Consider the following 20,501-nt stretch of genomic DNA (forward strand, 5'->3'; position numbering starts at 1 on the left):
CTTTTCCCTACTAGTTTGTTTTATTGTTCTAACAGTTTTTACTGGGTTACTGATACTTATTCCCTGACTCTTAAAGTACTGGCATTATGGGGTTGCAAGAGGGAGGAGATTACTTTTTAAAGCTACAGTTTAAGTATCAGCCCCAGCCTGCAATCCTGTGGTCCAGTGTAGCCAGCCTGCTTAAGAGAAAAGCAATGGTAAGTGGCTAAAAATACTTTTATTCTACTGAGCACTGAACTAGATTCCATGTAGCTGATATGCTCAGGGCCGGCTCTTCCATTAGGCAGCTTTAGGCGGCTGCCTAGGGGCACCGGCCCTTGGAGGGCGCCACTGAATTCATCAAGCCATTAAGTGAAGGGTGCCTCTGTACGAGACATACCCTTTTACACTGCATCGGCAGCGGCTGCAGGTCTAATCAGGTAAAGCTGCCACTATCAGGCTGCACTGCATAATGCCTCAGCTCTTCCTCCGTGCAGACACGTGTATCATCAAGTCATGTGAAGGCACATAGGAGGCAGATATAACTATTGCTCCTGAGGGCGCCCCCACAGTCGCTCCTCATAGCCTTGATTCACCTCCACCAGGGCCCTGGATCCCGGCTCTCCAGCAGCAAGCAGCACCTGACTACATGTCTGCACCCAGCAGCATCGCTGTAATGCTGCGGCTGACTGTCGGAAGAACCCTGCCAATAATGAGGGAAAACAACATATGGTAAGTAGCCCATGGGGTTTCTGCGGCACCACAGAGGGTGGGGGGGGTTTGCACAGCACATTGGAGAAACTGGCCTCAGCGTCCTATCGATTCCTAATATGCCACCTAACATTTATACATATTACAATATATCTTTTCATTTTAAAAGTCCTTGAGTGTCATCCCTTTTCTCTGTCTATGTAGAAAGATACCTCCGGGAGGTGGGGGGTGCTGCAGATTAGGGGCGCTAGGCTGAAACTTTGCCTAGGGTGCAGAAATACCTTGCACCGGCCCTGGATATGCTGCATGTATACAACAGCTGATATGCGGCATGTATACCGTAGCTGATATGCTGCATGTATACCACAGCTGATATGCTGCATGTATACCATAGCTGACATGCGGCATGTATACCGTAGCTGATATGCTGCATGTATACCACAGCTGATATGCTGCATGTATACCATAGCTGACATGCGGCATGTATACCGTAGCTGATATGCTGCATGTATACCGCAGCTAATATGCTGCATGTATACCGTAGCTGATATGCTGCATGTACACTGTAGCTGATATGCTGCATGTACACTGTAGCTGATATGCTGCAAGTACAGCGTAGCTGATATGCTGCATGTACACCGTAGCTGATATGCTGCATGTACACCGTAGCTGATATGCTGCATGTATACCGTAGCTGATATGCTGCATGTACACCGTAGCTGATATGCTGCATGTATACCGTAGCTGATATGCTGCATGTATACCGTAGCTGATATGCTGCATGTATACCGTAGCTGATATGCTGCGTGTATACCGTAGCTGATATGCTGCATGTACATCGTAGCTGATATGCTGCATGTACACCGTAGCTGATAAGCTGTATGTACACCGTAGCTGATATGCTGCATGTACACCGTAGCTGATATGCTGCATAAATACCGTAGCTGATATGCTGCATGTATACCGTAGCTGATATGCTGCATGTATACCGTTGCTGATATGCTGCATGTACACCGTAGCTGATATGCTGCATGTATGGTTTTCTCTGTACTGAATAAGCAATTATCTATGAATTCATGCACATGCAGAAATAAAATCCAACCTTCTTGTTAGCATATGTAGTCGTGCTATGATATGTGCTGAGGGAAAATTTCTAAGGCAATTTTATGTCCTTCCATTAGGTTTGCACACTGCCTTCTGCCAGGTAGGTTCACTTAACAGCGTCCCCACCAGATGACTGACTGAACATAATGGCCCTCATTCCGAGTTGATCGCTCGCTGTCATTTTTCGCAGCGGAGTGATCAAGTGAAAAAGCGGCAAATCTGCGCATGCACATGGTACGCAGCGCGCATGCGCTAAGTACTTTCACACAAAACTTTGTAGTTTTACCCAAGCTCGAGCAACGTTTTTCAGTCGCTCGAGTGTTCGTAGTGTGATTGACAGGAAGTGGGTGTTTCTGGGCGGTAACTCTGCATTTTCAGGGAGTGTGCTAAAAAACCGCAGGCGTGCCAGGCAAAAACGCAGGAGTGGCTGGAGAAACGGGGGAGTGGCTGGCCGAACACAGGGTGTGTTTGTGACGTCAAACCAGGAACTAAACAGACTGCAGTCATCGCAAAATAGGAGTAGGTCTGGAGCTACTCAGAAACGGCATGACATTTTTCCTGTGCAGTTCTGCTAACCTTTCGTTCGCACTTCTGCTAAGATAAGATACATTCCCAGAGGGAGCTAGCGAGTGATCAACTCGGAATGAGGGCCAATGACTGAAAGCATGCAGACATGGATAGTCTATAACTCCAACTCTCATATAGTTCTGTCTAATTTGTTTCTATGAATTAAACATATTTTGTGTCCACATATTGCTGAAAAACAAAGAACACCATGCAAACCCTTGTGTACTTTGGGGGTAATTCTGAGTTGATCGCAGCAGGATTTTTGTTAGCAGTTGGGCAAAACCATGTGCACTGCAGGCAGGGAGGCAGATATAACATGTGCAGAGAGAGTTAGATTTGGGTGTGATGTGTTCAATCTGCAATCTAAATTGCAGTGTAAAATAAAGCAGCCAGTATTTACCCTGCACAGAAACAAAATAACCCACCCAAATCTAACTCTCTCTGCACATGTTATATCTGCCTCCCCTGCAGTGCACATGGGCCCTCATTTCCGAGTTGTTCGCTTGTTATTTTCCTTCGCATTGGTGCGATTTTCTGCTAACTGCGCATGCGCAATGTTAGCACTGCGGCTGCGCCAAGTAAATTTGCTAAGAAGTTTGGTATTTTACTCACGGCATTACGAGGTTTTTTCTTCGTTCTGCTGATCGTAGTGTGATTGACAGGAAGTGGGTGTTTCTGGGCGGAAACTGGCCGTTTTATGGGAGTGTGTGAAAAAACACTGCCGTTTCTGGAAAAACGCAGGAGTGGCTGGAGAAACGGGGGAGTGTCTGGGCGAACGCTGGGTGTGTTTGTGACATCAAACCAGGAACGACAAGCACTGAACTGATCGCACTGGAAGAGTAAGTCTCGAGCTACTCAGAAACTGCAAAGAAAAATCTTTTTGCAATATTGCGAATACTTCGTTCGCAATTCTGCTAAGCTAAGATTCACTCCCAGAGGGCGGCGGCTTAGCGTGTGCACTGCTGCGAAAAGCGGCTAGCGAGCGAACAACTCGGACTGAGGGCCATAGTTTTGCCTAACTGCTAACAAAAATCCTGCTGCGATCAACTCAGAATTACCCCCTTTGTGCCAAATGATCATATATAATGGGTTCCCAACCACAGTCCTCAAGGCACATTAACAGTAGGTTTTAAGGATAACCATACTTGAGCACAGGTGACTTAATTAGTTCTTCAGTTATACCAATTTAACCATCTGTGCTTAAGCATGGAAATCACTAAAACCTGGACTGTTAGTGTGCCTTGAGGACTGAGGTCCAGAAAAACACATATATAGTATAATTTTAAAGCTAATAATAATAATAATAATAATAATAATAAATAAATACATAAATAAATACCTTGAACCAGCTAAAATGACACTTTTGGCCTGTTTAATGCCTTTTGACATCAAATCTCGAATCACCTCCTGAATAATTATGGATCCCATGAAAGCATAGTCTGGAGAAAATAAAGAAGGAAAATATTAGTGATACATCACTAAGGAGAGCGAAATGACTGCATAGGAATAGAGAGAGTTAAACCTCCTGTGAGGGGTGGACCTAACTGTGAGGAAAAGTACAGCCCATGGTAGCGAGGGGAGGGTTCAGTATATATAGGGACTGCTAGGCCAGCTTGGTCTCTCTTGCTGCTGAATTGCCTTCCCGCCCTCCCACCCTGTTTGGTAGAGGTTCTGGCACGGAGTGCCTTGGCTTTGAATTGTTAGTATGGTTTTATCGTTGGCTATTTGTTGGCGGAAAAGAACGGCAGGTTGTAGTTTGTCTTGTTAGCTGTAGTGATTTACAGTTTGGTGTGGTTTAGGGGCACTCACCTCCATTGACTTTTAAGGCCGCTTGACCACCCGTCCGGAGGCAGCGTCATCACCCATCAGGGTGGGTAGTCACCGTGGGGGTCTGAGTCGGGCACCTATTACCTATTTTATAGTTTGTTTTAAATTAGGATCGTTTGGAAATTTAATGTTTTTAGGTTATCGTCAGTTGAATATAGCCGTTCTTTTTTCTGCCACCATATGCCGGCTGAATCGGCATGTTAACTAAAATTTTCATTTTACAGGTTTTCTAATGGTTAGGGTACAATAAATAGCTAACAATTTTCTGCCAAATTCAAGTCTCCGTGTCATTATTTCTTGGTATTAAAGGTACTGAATGCTTTACTTTTGAATAAGGGGTCCACACTCCACACATTATCATTAGGAGGTTTAAAAAAATTATTATATTAGAAATAAAACTATAAGAATTATATGGTTCAATTGTATACTAAGACAAAATATATTACCAGTTAGATAAGATAATGTACAGTACATTACATTGATAAATTAATATTGTGTATATACTGACAAAAGGTAACTCTGCAAACACCTTGTTTCTGTCTCACAGTAATAGGGGAATTCAATAAGGTGCCAGACAGATTCACTCAGCGAATCCACCCGACACTGCCATACTTTATGGCGGTGGGGATCTCGCTCAAAAGTGCTCTCTACCCAAGCAAAGGGGGCGAATCACGCTGCTGTTGCCAGTGTTCAAATGCCACAGCAATGATAATTTGCCCCCTTCGCCCATAATTAAATTCCCCACCCCACCCCAAGGGTTCTCATTTAGAGTAGGTGGTAGGTTCGGTTGGGGAAGGAATATATGCATTTATGTACTGTACATGTCTCTTTGTCTATATTTCTGCTTATTGTACACCATAGATTCCCAAACACGATACTCAAGGCATCCTAATGGTCAAGGTTTTGAGGATAACCAAGCTTGGGCACAGGTGACTTAAATAGTACCTCAATCAATTGGATTTAACTATCAGTGCTCAGCTGTGGATATCCTTAATACCTGGACTGTTAGGGTGCTTTGAGGACCACGATTGGGGGGACCTCTCGTCGTAGTCAAGCATCTACTCCTGCCTGGAACGGCAAGATATAGGAAAGCAATGTTAAAATGATTAGAGCAGAACTAGATGAGGTTTAATTACAAAGCTCGGAATAGTATAACTATCTAGCATTTAGTCCCGATGGCATTAGCCATTGTAGCCTATGGGCAAAATGATGCCAATTTTTTTCAGGAGATCTACACATGCTCAGTCTGTTACCCACACATGCTCAGTAGCGTATAGAGGTGGCATTAGCCATCACATCTTACAGATGGTGGGGATGAATCCCTATTGCAGCTCCATCCATGAATTACTTATTGCTGCAATATGTGAAATTAGAAATTAATAATGATAACTATCAGGAGCAATTCCTGAATATTAGTAAATGTGACCCTAAGGGGGAGGTGTCTCAAGCTTTCGGTAGAGATTCAGTAAAGAAGTTGCCCAAAATAACCCTTCAGCTTCTGTGGTCTATTCATGAAGCAGTGAAAAGTGTGGAGAAGTGAGCCAGTGGAGAAATTGCCCATGGCAACCAATCAGCATTGAAGTAACATTTATAATTTGCATACTGTACAATTGTACGGAGCAGCTGATTGGTTTTCCATGGGCAACTTCTCCACAGGCTCACTTCTCCACTCTTTTCACTGCTTCATGAATAGACTCCATGTATCTAGCACAGTCTACGAAATGACAGTTACAGTTGCTTGGGAAACCACTCCATTTTGTCCCTCTGCAAAGTTTGATACATCACCCTTTAATTGAGGTTGAAATGGACAGTTTACATCTAAAGGACCTCTTGGACTAGTTCACAGATGGCCACATAGACAAAGGCTAATTATTATTATTATCCTTTATTTAATATTTATAAGGTGCCACATGTGATCCGCAGCGCCCAATTATGCTGCTTTCACATCGCAAAACCTGCTTTTGAAACGGTTCTTTAAACGGTTCTTAAAACGGGTCTGAGCAGTTAAACCCCCTTCACATTGCATGTTGTAACCAGTATATTACCATTTCATTACCGTTTTGGTACCTTTCACACTGAACCCGTTTCACCCATACAAAACAGTGGTTGTCATTTTAAATGTTTATTTCCTGCTTCTGCCTGGTGACATCACACATGGAGACAGCCTATTACCTTCTGGAGCTTGCAAATACCGTTTCAGGCCCTTTCACACTGCACAATGAAACGGGTCTGAAACGGGTAGGACCCTGCTTTTTTACAGTTTCAAAATACCGGTATTTTGAAAGCGGTAAATTGAAGGTGACCCTTTCACATCGCAGCTCGAACCGTTTAGGAAGCCTGAAAAATCGGCAATTTACCGGGTTCAAGCTGCGGTGTGAAAGGGGTATTACAGAGTTTCCAAATAAGCAAAACATGAAGACAGTGAATTATAGTTCAATACAATATAGGACAAGTACAGGGTATATAAACATAGCTGTGTCAGTAAACAGCACCAAAATAAGTATCAGGGTAGCAGAAAACCGAAGGATTAGGTGCCATCAAAGGGAGTATTGAAAAGATGATAGGTTAAGTAAGAAACGTAAAAGCACATGAGGGAAGAGGACCCTGCTCGTGAGAGCTTACATTCTAAATAGGAGGAGCACACAGACAGGGGTGACACAGATGGGGTAGAAAGTGAGCGTGGGCCACAGAAGGCGTAGGATGAGAGACGGCTGGGTTTGGTGAAGAAGTGTGTCTTGAGAGCCCGTTTGACGTTTTGTAGAGAGGTGGAGAGACTGAGGGGGAGAGGTAGAGAATTTCAGAAAAAGGGAGCAGCATGTGCAAAATTTTGGAGGTAGGAGTGGGAGGAGGTAATCAGAAGGCAGGAGAGGCTGCGTGCATTAGTAGAGTGGGTGGGAGTGTAAAGGGAGATAAGGTCAGAGATGTAACTGGGAGAGGAGTGGGTGAGGGCTTTGTAAGTGAGTGTGAGAAGCTTGAAATGGATTCTAAAGGGGAAGGGGAGCCAGTGAAGGACTAGTAAGGGAGGGGAGGTGGATGTAATGCGTTTGGTGAGGAAGATGAGCCGGGCAGCAGCATTGAAGATAGATTGGAGTGGAGAGAGGTATTTGTCAGAAATGCCAGTCAGGAGCAGATTACAGTAGTCCAGTCTGGAGATGACCAGTGAGTGGATAAGGGTCTTGGTGGCATCCTGGGTGAGAAAGGGTCAGATCCTGGAAATATTTTTGAGATAAAAATTACAGGTTTGCGATATGTGCTGAATGTGTGGTTTGAAGGAGAGGGAGGAGTCAAGGATTACTTTAAGACAGCGCACTTGGGGACTAGAGGAGATAGTAGTGCCATCTATAGATAATAGAATTGTGGGAGGTGAGCTTGTGCGGGAGGGTGGGAAGATGATCAGCTCAGTCTTAGACATGTTAAGTTTAAGAAAGCCCTGGGACATCCAAGAAGAGATAGCAGAGAGACAGTTGGATACACGAGTGAGAAGAGCAGGAGAGAGGTCAGGGGAAGAAAGGTAGATTTGAGTATCATCAGCATAGAGATGATATTGTAAGTCAAAAGAGCTAATAAGTTCTCCTAAAGAGGATGTATAGAGAGAGAAAAGGAGAGGACCAAGAACAGAGCCTTGGGGGACACCTACAGGAAGTGTGGGGGAGGTGGAGCCATGAGAGAAGACAGCGAAGGAACGGTCAGAGAGGTAGGAGGACAGCCAGGAGAGGGCAGTATCAAGCAGACCAAGGGAGTAAAGGATTTGCAGAAGGAGAGGGTGGTCCACAGTGTCAAAAGCAGCAGAAAGGTCAAGGAGAGCAGGAGAGAGGTCAGGGGAAGAAAGGTAAATTTGAGTATCATCAGCAAAGAGATGATATTGCAATTCAAAAGAGCTAATGAGTTCTCCTAAAGAGGATGTATAGAAAGAGAAAAGGAGAGGACCAAGAACAGAGCCTTGGGGGACTCCTACAGGAAGTGTGGGGGAGGTGGAGCCATGAGAGGAGACAGAGAAGGAACGGTCAGAGAGGTAGGAGGACAGCCAGGAGAGGGCAGTATCACGCAGACCAAGGGGGTGAAGGATTTGGAGAAGGAGAGGGTGGTCTACAGTTTCAAAAGCAGCAGATAGGTCAAGGAGAATAAGCAAACAGTAGTGTCCCTTGGATTTAGCAGATAGGAGGTCATTGTAGACTTTTGTGAGGGCTGTTTCAGTGGAGTGGAGAGGACGGAAGCCAAACTGGAATGGCTCAAGTAGTGAGTGGGAGGAAAGAAAGGCAGTAAGGCGGTTATAGGCAATACGCTCAAGGAGTTTGGAGGCAAAAGGAAAGAGAGAGATGGGTCGATAGTTGGAGAGAGTGTGTTGGATCAAGGCTAGGTTATTTAAGAATAGGGTAGACGAGTGCATGCTTGAAGGCAGAGGAGACAGTGCCTGATGATAGAGAGAGATCGAGGAGGTGGTCAAGATGGGAGCAGGCAGAGAGAGAGAGGTAGCGGAGGGGGTGGGAGGGGATAGGGTCAAGTGGGGAGGTCATATGTCATATGACGATCAAATTTACAGGCATGCCGAAAATATTGGATTTCACAAAGTGATGAATTGGCAAATGTAGCTACTCAGCAGGGATGCAGTTAATATACTGGCTGTCGGGATCTCGACGTTCAGGATACTAATGCCAGAATCCTGATAGTCTGTAAAATGCCAGCTAAAATGCCGGTATTCACACTCGGTTGGTGGGTCCACGCCACCACCCGAGAAGCTTCGCTCACCACCAGGCCTGAAGCGTGGCGAGCCCGTGATGATCATCTGAAACCTTTCCCAGTATAAATGCAGTTTATTTATTTATCCTATTGAGTTCTTCCCTGCAGCCCTGCATTCAGGTCTGATGGCAGACAGAGCCGCAGCTGTCTTGGGCACAGTATAAAGTGGTCAGTGAGCTCTTCCCTCTGTGTGAGTGCGGCCTATTAGTCTCATGTGCAGGGTTTGCTGAGCACTAAGGCTGCTTAGGGCAGCTGTGACCCTGCAAGCTCATACAGCACAGACAGCAGGGAAGCAGGAGGAAGTTGTTGTGGAATAGAAATGAGAATATATGGCATTAGACTAATTCTACATTAGTCATTGCTACCACTGACCACAAAATAATGCACTTTTTTGGACTGAATGTGATTTTTTTCCCTAGATTTGTGTTTGATTATAGACATATACTTGTAAGTATTTAATACTTATATGAAAAAATTCCTGTGCTCCTACTGTATAGTCCATATATATCCATTTCTATAAACCTCAAAGCTACTGATTAACGTTAGTCAGGTACTTAGATTGGTCCCCTTTGGAACGGAACACAAGGGATCTTGCAGACGTCAGAATTACATATATTACCGTTCTGAGATTTAGACACATTTCCGCTCCAGACGTCACTTGAGCAATACGGCACAAAACTGAAGGGGAGAAAGAAAACATCACACAGCTGCATGGAAGAAATTTGATTATGGGGGTCATTCCGAGTTGTTCGCTCGCAAGCTGCTTTTAGCAGCTTTGCACACGCTAAACCGCCGCCTACTGGGAGTGAATCTTAGCTTATCAAAATTGCTAACGAAAGATTAGCAGAATTGCGAATAGACACTTCTTAGCAGTTTCTGAGTAGCTTCAGACTTACTCGGCATCTGCGATCAGTTCAGTGCTTGTCGTTCCTGGTTTGACGTCACAAACACACCCAGCGTTCGCCCAGACACTCCTCCGTTTCTCCAGCCACTCCCGCGTTTTTCCCAGAAACGGCAGCGTTTTTTCACACATACCCATAAAACGGCCAGTTTCCGCCCAGAAACACCCACTTCCTGTCAATCATACTCCGATCACCAGAACGAAGAAAAAACCTTGTAATGCCGTGAGTAAAATACCTAACTGCATAGCAAATTTACTTGGCGCAGTCGCACTGCGGACATTGCGCATGCGCATTAGCGACTAATCGCTCCGTTGCGAGAAAAAAATAACGAGCGAACAACTCGGAATGACCCCCTATGTCACTTTATTTGATTACAAAACAGTAACGTTACACTTAATGGGCCAGATTCTGGATTGGCCTCAAATACATTTCACATAAAAATTGTATTTTTACTTCTATAGGGTTAATCTAATTAACTCGCCTGTGAGCTGACTTACTGGCACCTGCGAGTAAGTCACAGCTAATTGAGTTGAGCTCCATATGAATTTGCCAGGTTTATGTCAGGTCTACTTATATACTTATGCCCATATACACTTACATCTAACCAAAAAGCACAAGAAACCAAAAATAAATAAAAAATGTTATCTGAAAATGTGCGTGCTATTAGGTTTCTTAAATAAAAACCCTCTGTAACTGGAAGTATAATTTTTCAAAATAATATAAGCATGAGCAATGAATGAAAACACGTATCAGCTTCAGGAGTGTCCACAGTCAGCCAATCAGAAGCTAGCTTGTGTTGGTAACCATCATCAGAGAGTAGCTGCACAAGCCCACAGGCACCCGCCAGTGATACAGTAAAATACATGTGATACATTCCCAAGCCATAAAGCAATGAGAAGCCTTCCTAAACTGAACAGGAGTCAGTAAGCTACAACAGATACTGTATACAAAACAGAGTACAAACAAGGTTCAGAGGATTAGGCAAAGCTCAATACAATGTAAATCCAAACTGACAGAAAGTCCAGACAGAACACACACCCACATGGATACAATCATTGACCTAGGTACAGTACAGACATGAAGAAATAAAAAAGGGACATGACAGTGTAACACATGTGAATATAAGTAACACAGCTGGTGACATAAGATGGCATCAGTGAGTAAGAATGTCTGCACTGTGGGCAAAATAGGCAGATTACCGCCAAAACTCCCAAATGGGACAGATTTTTTAAAAAAAGAGAAAATATAAAACCCCTTAGGGCAGGCCTGGCCAACCTGTGGCTCTCCAGCTGTTGTGAAACTACACATCCCAGCATGCTCTGCCACAGTTTTAGCATTTCCTAATAGCAAAAGTGTAGAAGGGCATGCTGGGACTTGTATTTTCACAACAGCTGGAGAGCCACAGGTTGGCCAGGCCTGCCTTAGGGTATAATGGTTACATTAACACCCCGTAATATATATCAGCTGGGCCACAGGTTGAACATGGCGATGTTTGCAGAATTAGGGTAATATATTGGCTATACGGAGAGAGCGGTGACTGCGCCGAGCCGTCCAGGACAGCAGCCAATCAGTATGGAGAAGAGCCACCTAGTGGAGAATCCCAATTGGAGCAGTCTATCTATATTAAAGCACCTCCTGCATGCAGATATGCAGAATTACAGTGTTCCACTCTAAGCTATACCCTAAGGGGATTTTTTTTAAATCTCTTTATCACATTTGGAAGGGAGTTTTTTGGTGGTATTCTGCCTATGTTGAAACAGGTCTCTGGTCTACAGGCAAAATGGATGTATAAAATAAGAGTGCAGCATATTAATTTAGTGCCATAGCGTTATGGAATTAAAATATTTAACTGGGATTTACAGCTATTCCAAATTGCATTAGACATCTCATTAACACATATATCATTAAAAGGAATGTATTTATTAGCGTAACTGTTACACTCCAGCATCAGAATGGCCAAAATAAGTGAAAGTATCTAAGATTTAACATACATTTTGCTGTATCATTTAATCATGGAAAGAAGCATGTGCATGCTGGCATTTGTAGTGCCTCAATTAGTGCCTCCATTATTAATAAATACTGCCCCAATTAACATAAAAAAGTATTGGTCCCATTAATTGTGTAATTAAACATTTGTTATTACTTATTATCATTTTGCCTCCAGTAATAAATTCATTAAGTAATTGTTCCCCCAAAAAATGTTATTCATTGTTTGGGTTCCTTAATGAAATGGTAAATAGTGTCAATGAAACACATATGTTTAGTGTATCATTTTATTATGTTTTGGCTGCACAAGTTCCTTAAACTGTGGTGCACACATTTAAAAAAAAAAAAAAAAAACTCACTGGCCAGAACCTGAAGGTTTTTGGCTCAGTTTTGGCATTCCAAAGGGATGCAGTTAATATACCGGCTGTCGGGATCCCGGCGTTCAGGAGACCGACACCAGAATCCCAACAGCCAGTGAAATGCATCCGGCTGGTACCACCAGGCCTGTAGCGTGGCAAGCGCAGCGAGTTTGCGAGGGAAATCGCTGCCGGGATTCCAACAGACGGGATGCCGCTGTCGGTATATTGAGAACCAGCATCCCATCTGCCGGGATATCATATGTTTTCCATTTCAAACACACCACAAATTCCTTCCTGCATATCAAAAGTGATTTGCATTTGTAACCCCTCAGGCTACTGAATATTAAAATCAGCCAAAGAATTTCACAGATTTCCGTAACCCCAGGCTGCCATGTAGAACGATCAATAATACAATTAATAAAACAAGCGTTTACATATTACTATATTTTTACACCCTAGGATGAAATCTTGTGGAGCGTATAGGTGATGTTGCTGGTCAGTTGCTAATACTTAGCCTGGTCACAACAGACTCACACTGCGTTTAGATTCCACCAATGAGGGTTTTCATTCTGCCTGGGGGACAGAATTCCAGTGCCTGCCAATAATAAGTACAACAGAGATATTTTACCAATATGCCATATACTGCAGACAGAACCGCGTCAAGACCTGTTTGCAATATGTGAAAGATAAGTTGACATTCAATCTGCAACACACCATTGATTTCTCCTTGTACTAGTACATTTGTACAATTATTTTAAAGGTAAAAAAATAATAATATATATATATATATATATATATATATATATATATATATATGGGTGCAAAGAGAGAATACTGCACCACTTGTGACACTAACAACAAGCAATGGGTAAGATAAGTGTATAATGATACTCCCAAAAGTACAGGGCATCTGCTGACCCCCAAATATACAGGGATGGTAATTCCATGGAAATGTAAAGTTAGCAAAAAAGAGGGATGGGGGGTATAGCGACCACCGGTGTCTAGTATAAATTGATATGACAGTATATAAATGAATAATCAAATTTATTAACAAAAAGTCTAAAAGTAATTGATGTACAAATCTCCTTAAAGGAATGGGACAAAAAACATACACAATGATGAATACATATAGGTAAAGTTCAAAATATTTGTAAGAGGATTAATTTATCTGAATATGAGATCACTATCAGGTTTACCAACGCGTTTCGTCACACAGAAACGCCATTGCCCACTGTCAAGCTGAGCCAGCTGTAGACTTGGAAGGCATGCCCCTAGGCAATACAAATGTCCTTGGCATTTGCCTAGTTTGTCTAGGTCTGGCTCTGGCTCCAGTGGCCAATACATGAAGAAATTAAGAAGCCGGTCAGATATTCACAGCAACACACAGAGAGAATGTACTGAAAAGTTGGACAGCATGTATTTAAAGAAATGGTAACGTATGTGAAGGAATAGGCAGGACAGTGTGTACAGTGTGGGGAAACAAAGAGTCCAAGCTCACCAAGTGTGGGACCAACATGTAAAATGCCGGTAGGTGAGGCAGTACAGTATATGATTGTGTGAGCCACGCTTTTGTTATTGTCAGAAGTTTGAGGTTGTTAAGTGGAAGAGGTCATGAATTTCAAATCAGTTTGCTAGATTGAGCATTCCACAATTACAGGATAGTTAAAGTGATGGAAGATAGCTGATACACGTGAGGTTTTGCAGCATGCATGCATAATCAGAATGGAGTACATGGTGGAGGGGGTGATATTGGATTGGCCAAAAGCCTCACAGGGAGTTTGACTCTAGGACATCATGGTCCACCTGGCATTTTTTTTTTTTTAAATAAAAAACAATTCTGATCATCCCACAATTTTTTTTGTTAACTGGCATGTGGAGTATGGGCTGTAGGACTAGGCCCTGATGTGGCCTACTAAAGTTTATCAGTACAACAAAAAAAAACTACTTGTTCAGCGCCTCAAACAAATCAATCATTTAAATAAAGCCAACAAATTAAGGTACAACAGGCTCCTGAGACACTGCGCTTGCCACACCACTATGTGAGATGGATTGGAAGACTATAGAACAAGAAAAGTGGCTGCGCTGTGTGTCAGCAGCTATATAAAATAGAGAGCACAACGTATAAAATGTAAAGAATTTATTCTCTTAATCAATATAGTTATAAAACATGTAGGTTAATAATACACCTATATCTGTCTCAGGTGATATAAAGGTTCAGCCGTGTGATAAAAATGACTATCCAATATATTAAATCCTAATTGTGCAATAGGGAGGGAACAGGAGAATTTGTAGATGTAGTTCCAGATAAATGTAAACATATACTACCTCTCCGGCAAGGGCTGGTATAAACTTGGCCGGGCGTCCCCGGCTAGTGAGTCCTGCGTTGCCCGATGTTCTGCACAGAGGAGAGGAGTATTGCGGTGCCCAGTGCCGAGCACCTCCCAATAGAAAGAGATGTATAATCGTCTCCTGTATTCCTGATCGCCAGCCGGCGATGAAGCAAGCTGCTGAAATGCACAATGTGATTGCACAGCGGAGCGAAAAGGTGGGTAACCCAATGCTGAGTACCTGCCGCCAGGAGGAAATGTGCGGTCGTCTCCTGTTCTCGTGATCGCTGGCCGGCGGTGATGGCAAGCTGCTGTCGGAGAGTCAAAGGCGGTTTCTTGCCGTGGTCAGCCGGTCAGCTGGATGGAAGAGAAGCTGTGTGGATTGCACAGGATTAATTCACCTGGACCAGGTGTATGGAAGGCGGAGTCCTGACGCGTTTCGTCACGATCACGTGACTTTATCAAAGGTATCGCCGGCTGGCGATCAGGAGTACAGGAGACGATTATACATCTCTTTTTATTTGGAGGTGCTCGGCACTGGGCACCGCAATACTCCTCTCCTCTGTGCAGAACATCGGGCAACGCAGGACTCACTAGCCGGGGACGCCCGGCCAAGTTTATACCAGCCCTTGCCGGAGAGGTAGTATATGTTTACATTTATCTGGAACTACATCTACAAATTCTCCTGTTCCCTCCCTATTGCACAATTAGGATTTAATATATTGGATAGCCATTTTATCACACGGCTGAACCTTTATATCACCTAAGACAGATATAGGTGTATTATTAACCTACATGTTTTATAACTATACTGATTAAGAGAATAAATTCTTTACATTTTATACGTTGTGTTCTCTATTTTATATAGCTGCTGACACACAGCGCAGCCACTTTTCTTGTTCTAAAGTTTATCAGTGTCATCCCAGTCTAAAGTGGTCTAGCCCTAAACTTTGAAGCTATTCCCATGGTTAGCTCCTCCCTATATTATATGTTCTGCTGTTGCAGCCTCCTGCACTTACTGGTCCTGCTTCCTGTTTGTCAGTAAAGGGCAGGGACCAGGGTTATTGGCTGACCACTTCATATGCTGTCTCTTTTTGTTAAATGCAATGGCTATTAATGTAAAGTGGAGTTTGTGGAGGCTAATATTATTATTCAGGGGCTTATAATGCAATGTAGTAAATCTTTGGGGCTAATAGTCTAATGACAGGGTTGATTGGGAAAAGGAAGAAAGCTAAAATGTGTTTCTCCATAGCTAAGGAGTTGGACAACACCAATCTATCTATTTGGCCGAAGAAATGAATGAAATTCTGCAACAAAGATGATATCATCTGTATGTATAAAGCTATTTGCATTTTACAGACAGTTACACATCTACAACAAAAAATACCTGAAGCATACTATAGTTATGCAACTTTACCTCTCCTGGTCTTTGGCCAGTCTGAGGAGCTCATTAAACGCTTGGCATTCCTATACCTAACATCACAAGTCTCCTTGCTGTAACAACACCACCCTCCTGTTTATAGGGAAACAAAACACATGCTGATAAGACAAAATATACCAATTAATTACACACATCTGATGGTTTACTGTTATCACATACACACTAATATTCATGGGACTGTGACCTTGCAATTCATTAGAAGGTTATGCCACAGGCTCCTACTGAATTGACAGGCTGCATTCCTGTGACTATTACCACAAGCCAGAAAATGGCTGCTTAGACTTTGAAGATGACATCTCACTTTAATGGAAGGTGTATCGAGCCTTGGAGAGAGATAAAGTGGAGAAGCTGCCCATGGTAACTAGTCAGCTTTTGCCATTTTTAAAACTGTGCCAGATAAGGGACAGAAGATGATGGATTGCTTTGGTCAAGTTCACTTTATCACTCTTCAAGGCTTGATACTTCTTCCCCTTTAAGTAAAAAAAAAAAAAACAGTCAGTACCTTCAAGAAATATTATCCATCGTTTGTTTGCTTTGGATTCTCGTATGTAATACCTAGGTATACAAGACAGAGAGGAGATAAGTTATCACTTGTATTGCATTGGTGAAAAGCTCTATTCAGCTGCTTACCCTGCCGTGGTCCCGTCATTACAGGTCACCAATGTGTTCTTCAGCAGGTGGAGCTTCATGTCTTCAGATGCTTTCTGCTCATGCAGCGGTGCCAGTGTTGGGCCTCTTGATAGAACCAATGTATGTTCCAGTGAAGATAGGTTAACTGGAGATACTCCATGGATAGACACAGGGAATTCTTCAAGGACTGGCTGAGGAATTGCTCTTCCCTGAACTGTTGTCTTCAAACTAACTTTATTTGCACGTTTATTTTGAGGCATCACTTTGTTCACAACTAGCAAAATCAGGAAAGACGCTATAAGCTTCATAGTTTTCCTTATATCTTCTTACACTGGCCTTGTACTTCAAAGATTCCAATATATATAGCACAAAAGGAATCCTGTCAAGAGACATAATAGATATGTTTACAAAATTATGTTACTTAACAATACAGATCAGTATGATCCTTAAAAAACATCTACACCACTACAAAAAGGGTCACAGCCGTATGTAGCAAAATTGCCAGGATTTTCTCACATTCATACTGAATACAAAACAGCCAGATAAACTGGGAGGAGCCATCAGCCCCACCTGTATCACAGCACAGGAGGATAGAAAGCGGAGTCATAAGAAATATAAGGTGCAGGGATTCTTATAAAGGTGGTTGGAAATGTGTAACTGGTTAATGAGAACTACACTCTGGAAAGCTACAATCTGAATCTGCTGTCCAGTGCAACTATGCACAATGCTTTTGTTTTGTATAGCTATAATTTCTAGCTCTTGTAGATAAAGTCTTATATGACTCATTATGCAGAGTTAAGCAATGCACATCTTCCAAGAGCAACACATTTCGGGCCTACAGTAATTCAGAGTTGATCACAGCAGCAGATTTGTTAGCAGTTGGGCAAAACCAAGTGCACTGCAGGGGGGCAGATATAACATGTGCAGAGAGTGTTAGATTTGGGTGGGCTGTGTTCAAACTGAAATCGAAATTGCAGTCTAAAAATAAAGCAGCCAGTATCTACCCTGCACAGAAACAAAATAACCCACCAGAATCTAACTCTCTCTGCATCTTTTTGATTGGAGCGGCTGCGTGTGACATCACGCAGCCACCCCGATAACACCCACGCCCCACATTTGCGCCGCCACGCCTCAGTTTCCCTGCCGTCACCTCCGTAACGCTCCGTCTTGACAACAAAGCATTGCTGCCCGCAAACGCCTCTACCTGATCATTCGTAATGACTGTAAATGCGGGCACATGCACAGGACGGGAACTGCGCCTGCGGGGCAAATGCAAAAAATAGGATTTTGGTACTTACCAGATAAATCCTTTTCTTTGAATCCATAGGGGGCACTGGAGTACTCTTGGGATATGGACGGTTCCACTGGAACTAGGCACTGAACAGTTAAACTTTGACTATATCTCCCCTCCATATCCCAGAGTACCTCAGTGTTTTTTTACTGAGCCGAACTGGAGCTATAGAGGTTGACAATGGAGACATACATATAACCAAAAAACGGACAACAATAAAGTTGACACAAACAAAAAATGTCAACTAACAGTTGACACCAACCCGACAGAATTTCTAATTTGAAACAGTCGGTAAGAATGTGTTACTATAATATTCCCTGCACTTACCACAACCAGGTAACAACTGCTCTGGGTGGGCGTCCAGTGCCCCCTATGGATTCAAAGAAAAGGATTTATCTGGTAAGTACCAAAATCCTATTTTCTTTTTCATCCACTAGGGGTCACTGGAGTACTCTTGGGACGTACCAAAGTTTCCCCCCGTGGGCGGGAGAGCTGTTTGGCACTTGTAACACCAGGCGGCCAAAGCTAGATGCTGGTGCCGCAAACGTATCAAACTTGTAAAAGCGCACAAACGTGTGCACTGAAGACCATGTAGCCGCCCGGCAAAGCTGTGTCGTAGAAGTTCCACGACTCGCTGCCCATGACGTTCCCACAGCACGTGTGGAATGAGCTGTTACTGATGTAGGCGGCTGTAACCTAGCATGAAGGTAAGCCTGACGTATGGTCAGTTTAATCCAACTGGATAAGGTCTGCCTAGAAGCTGGCCAACCCATCTTGGCAGCATCATAGAGAGCAAACAACGTATCCGTCTTACGAACTGTCGACGTTCGGGATACATAAATGCGTAATGCGCGTACCACATCCAACCTACCAGAGACTCCTGTTAACACAGGAACTACTATTGGTTGATTGATGTGAAAAGATGACACTACCTTTGGTAGAAAAGCGGAATTCGTCCGAAGTTCCGCTCTGTCCTCATGAAACACTAAATACGGTGGCTTGCACGACAAAGCACCCAAATCTGAAACACACCTTGCTGACGCTAAGGCTAAACGAAAAATTGTTTTCCCAAGTGAGAAATTTAATATCCACTTGTTGTAAGGGTTCAAAAATAAAAAGACTGTAAGAAATCTAAAAACCAGATTCAAGTCCCATGGCGCAGTAGGTGGAGTGAATGGAGGCTGAACTCTGAGGACACCCTGCATAAAGGTGTGAACCGACGGCAATAGGGCCAATCTATTATGACAATAAATTGACAACGTCGATATCTGCACTTTTAGTGTGGATAAACTCAGACCTCCATCTAACCCCATCTGTAGAAATAACAAAAGACGGAATAACTTAAAAGATGATGTTGGAAACTTCCGAGCTTCACACCAACCTACATAGGCACGCCAAATTCTGTAATAATGAGCTGCCGTAACCGGCTTCCTAGCTCGTAACATGGTTGGTATAACCGATTCTGGAATGCCCTCTCTTCTTAAGAGGGCTGTCTCAACAGCCACCCCGTCAAACGCGGCCGCGCTAAATCAGGGTAAAGGAACGGACCCTGCTGTAACAGGTCCGAACGTAGTGGGAGCGGCCAAAGACCGACTGCGAGTAGACCGCGGAGATCCGAGAACCAAGCTCTCCGAGGCCAAAGAAGCGCCACTAGTATAACTGTGACGGACTCTTCTTTGATCCGTTTTAGCCACAGAGGGAGCAGCGGAAACGGTGGAAACAGATACACGAGACTGTATGGCCACGTGATTGTGAGAGCATCCACCGCCACTGCCTTTGGATCTCTCGTTCTGGACACGACCTGGGGCGTTTGATGATTGTGGCGAGATGCCATCAGGTCCACCTGCGGGTAACTCCACTCCTGGACCAGCATGTGAAACACTTCTGGATTTAATGCCCATTCTCCTGGATGAAAATTCCGACGGCTGAGATAATCCGCCTCCCAGATGTCCACTCCCGGAGTGACTATTGCCGACAATATCATTTGGTGATACTCGGCCCAATAGAGGATTCAAGCTACTTCCCGCATTGCCATATGGCTTTTCGTTCCTCCTTGTTTGTTGATATATGCGACGCCGTCGCATTGTCTGACTGCACCTGAACAGCCTGAGCCTGCAGCCTGTGCACTGCTTGTCGTAGCGCATTGTAAATTGCCCGGAGTTCCAGGACATTTATAGACAGCAATCTTTCATGACCTGCCCAGAGACCCTGGAGCTGATAATTTTGAACTACAGCTCCCCAACCTCTGAGACTCGCATCCGCCGTGAGAATTATCCAATTCCAGGCGCCGAACCGTTTCCCTGCGGTTAGATTCTGTACTTTGAGCCACCAGAGTAGAGACACTCTGGCCCTTGGAGCCAACCTCACCCTGCGGTAAATCTGCAGATGCGAGCCCGACCACTGTGCGAGTGAAGTCTTCCGAACTGAAGCGCTTCGAAAGCCGCCACCATTGTGTCTAATAGGCGAATGCACAAATGAACCGAGACTGTGCGTGGCTTGAGCACATCTGGTACTAATTGTACCAGATGACGAATGACCTGTACTTTCTGTTCGGGTAGGTAAATTCTTTGATTTACCGTATCGAGAATCATACCTAGGAATTGAAGTCGTTGAGACGGAATCATTCAGGAATTCGCGTAG

At 43.7% G+C, this 20,501-nt stretch overlaps 1 protein-coding gene across 2 annotated transcripts in view; it reads right to left on the bottom strand.

Annotated features, from left to right (window-relative positions):
• Positions 1 to 20,501, bottom strand: part of LOC134945236 (palmitoleoyl-protein carboxylesterase notum2-like) — a 157,596-nt gene that overhangs the window by 42,989 nt on the left and 94,106 nt on the right. For both annotated transcript variants that reach the window (XM_063934398.1, XM_063934397.1), the window contains 6 exons: positions 16,571 to 16,949; positions 16,443 to 16,495; positions 15,917 to 16,012; positions 12,707 to 12,767; positions 9,545 to 9,603; positions 3,701 to 3,800 (listed from right to left, as the gene is read on the bottom strand). In XM_063934398.1, the coding sequence (XP_063790468.1) occupies positions 3,701 to 3,800; positions 9,545 to 9,603; positions 12,707 to 12,767; positions 15,917 to 16,012; positions 16,443 to 16,495; positions 16,571 to 16,878 (677 nt within the window). In that variant the 5' untranslated portion in view covers positions 16,879 to 16,949. The remainder of the gene's footprint in view (positions 1 to 3,700; positions 3,801 to 9,544; positions 9,604 to 12,706; positions 12,768 to 15,916; positions 16,013 to 16,442; positions 16,496 to 16,570; positions 16,950 to 20,501) is intronic.

This window comes from Pseudophryne corroboree, chromosome 7 (genome assembly GCF_028390025.1).
Source record: "Pseudophryne corroboree isolate aPseCor3 chromosome 7, aPseCor3.hap2, whole genome shotgun sequence".
In the NCBI taxonomy this organism is placed as follows: Eukaryota; Metazoa; Chordata; class Amphibia; order Anura; family Myobatrachidae; genus Pseudophryne; species Pseudophryne corroboree.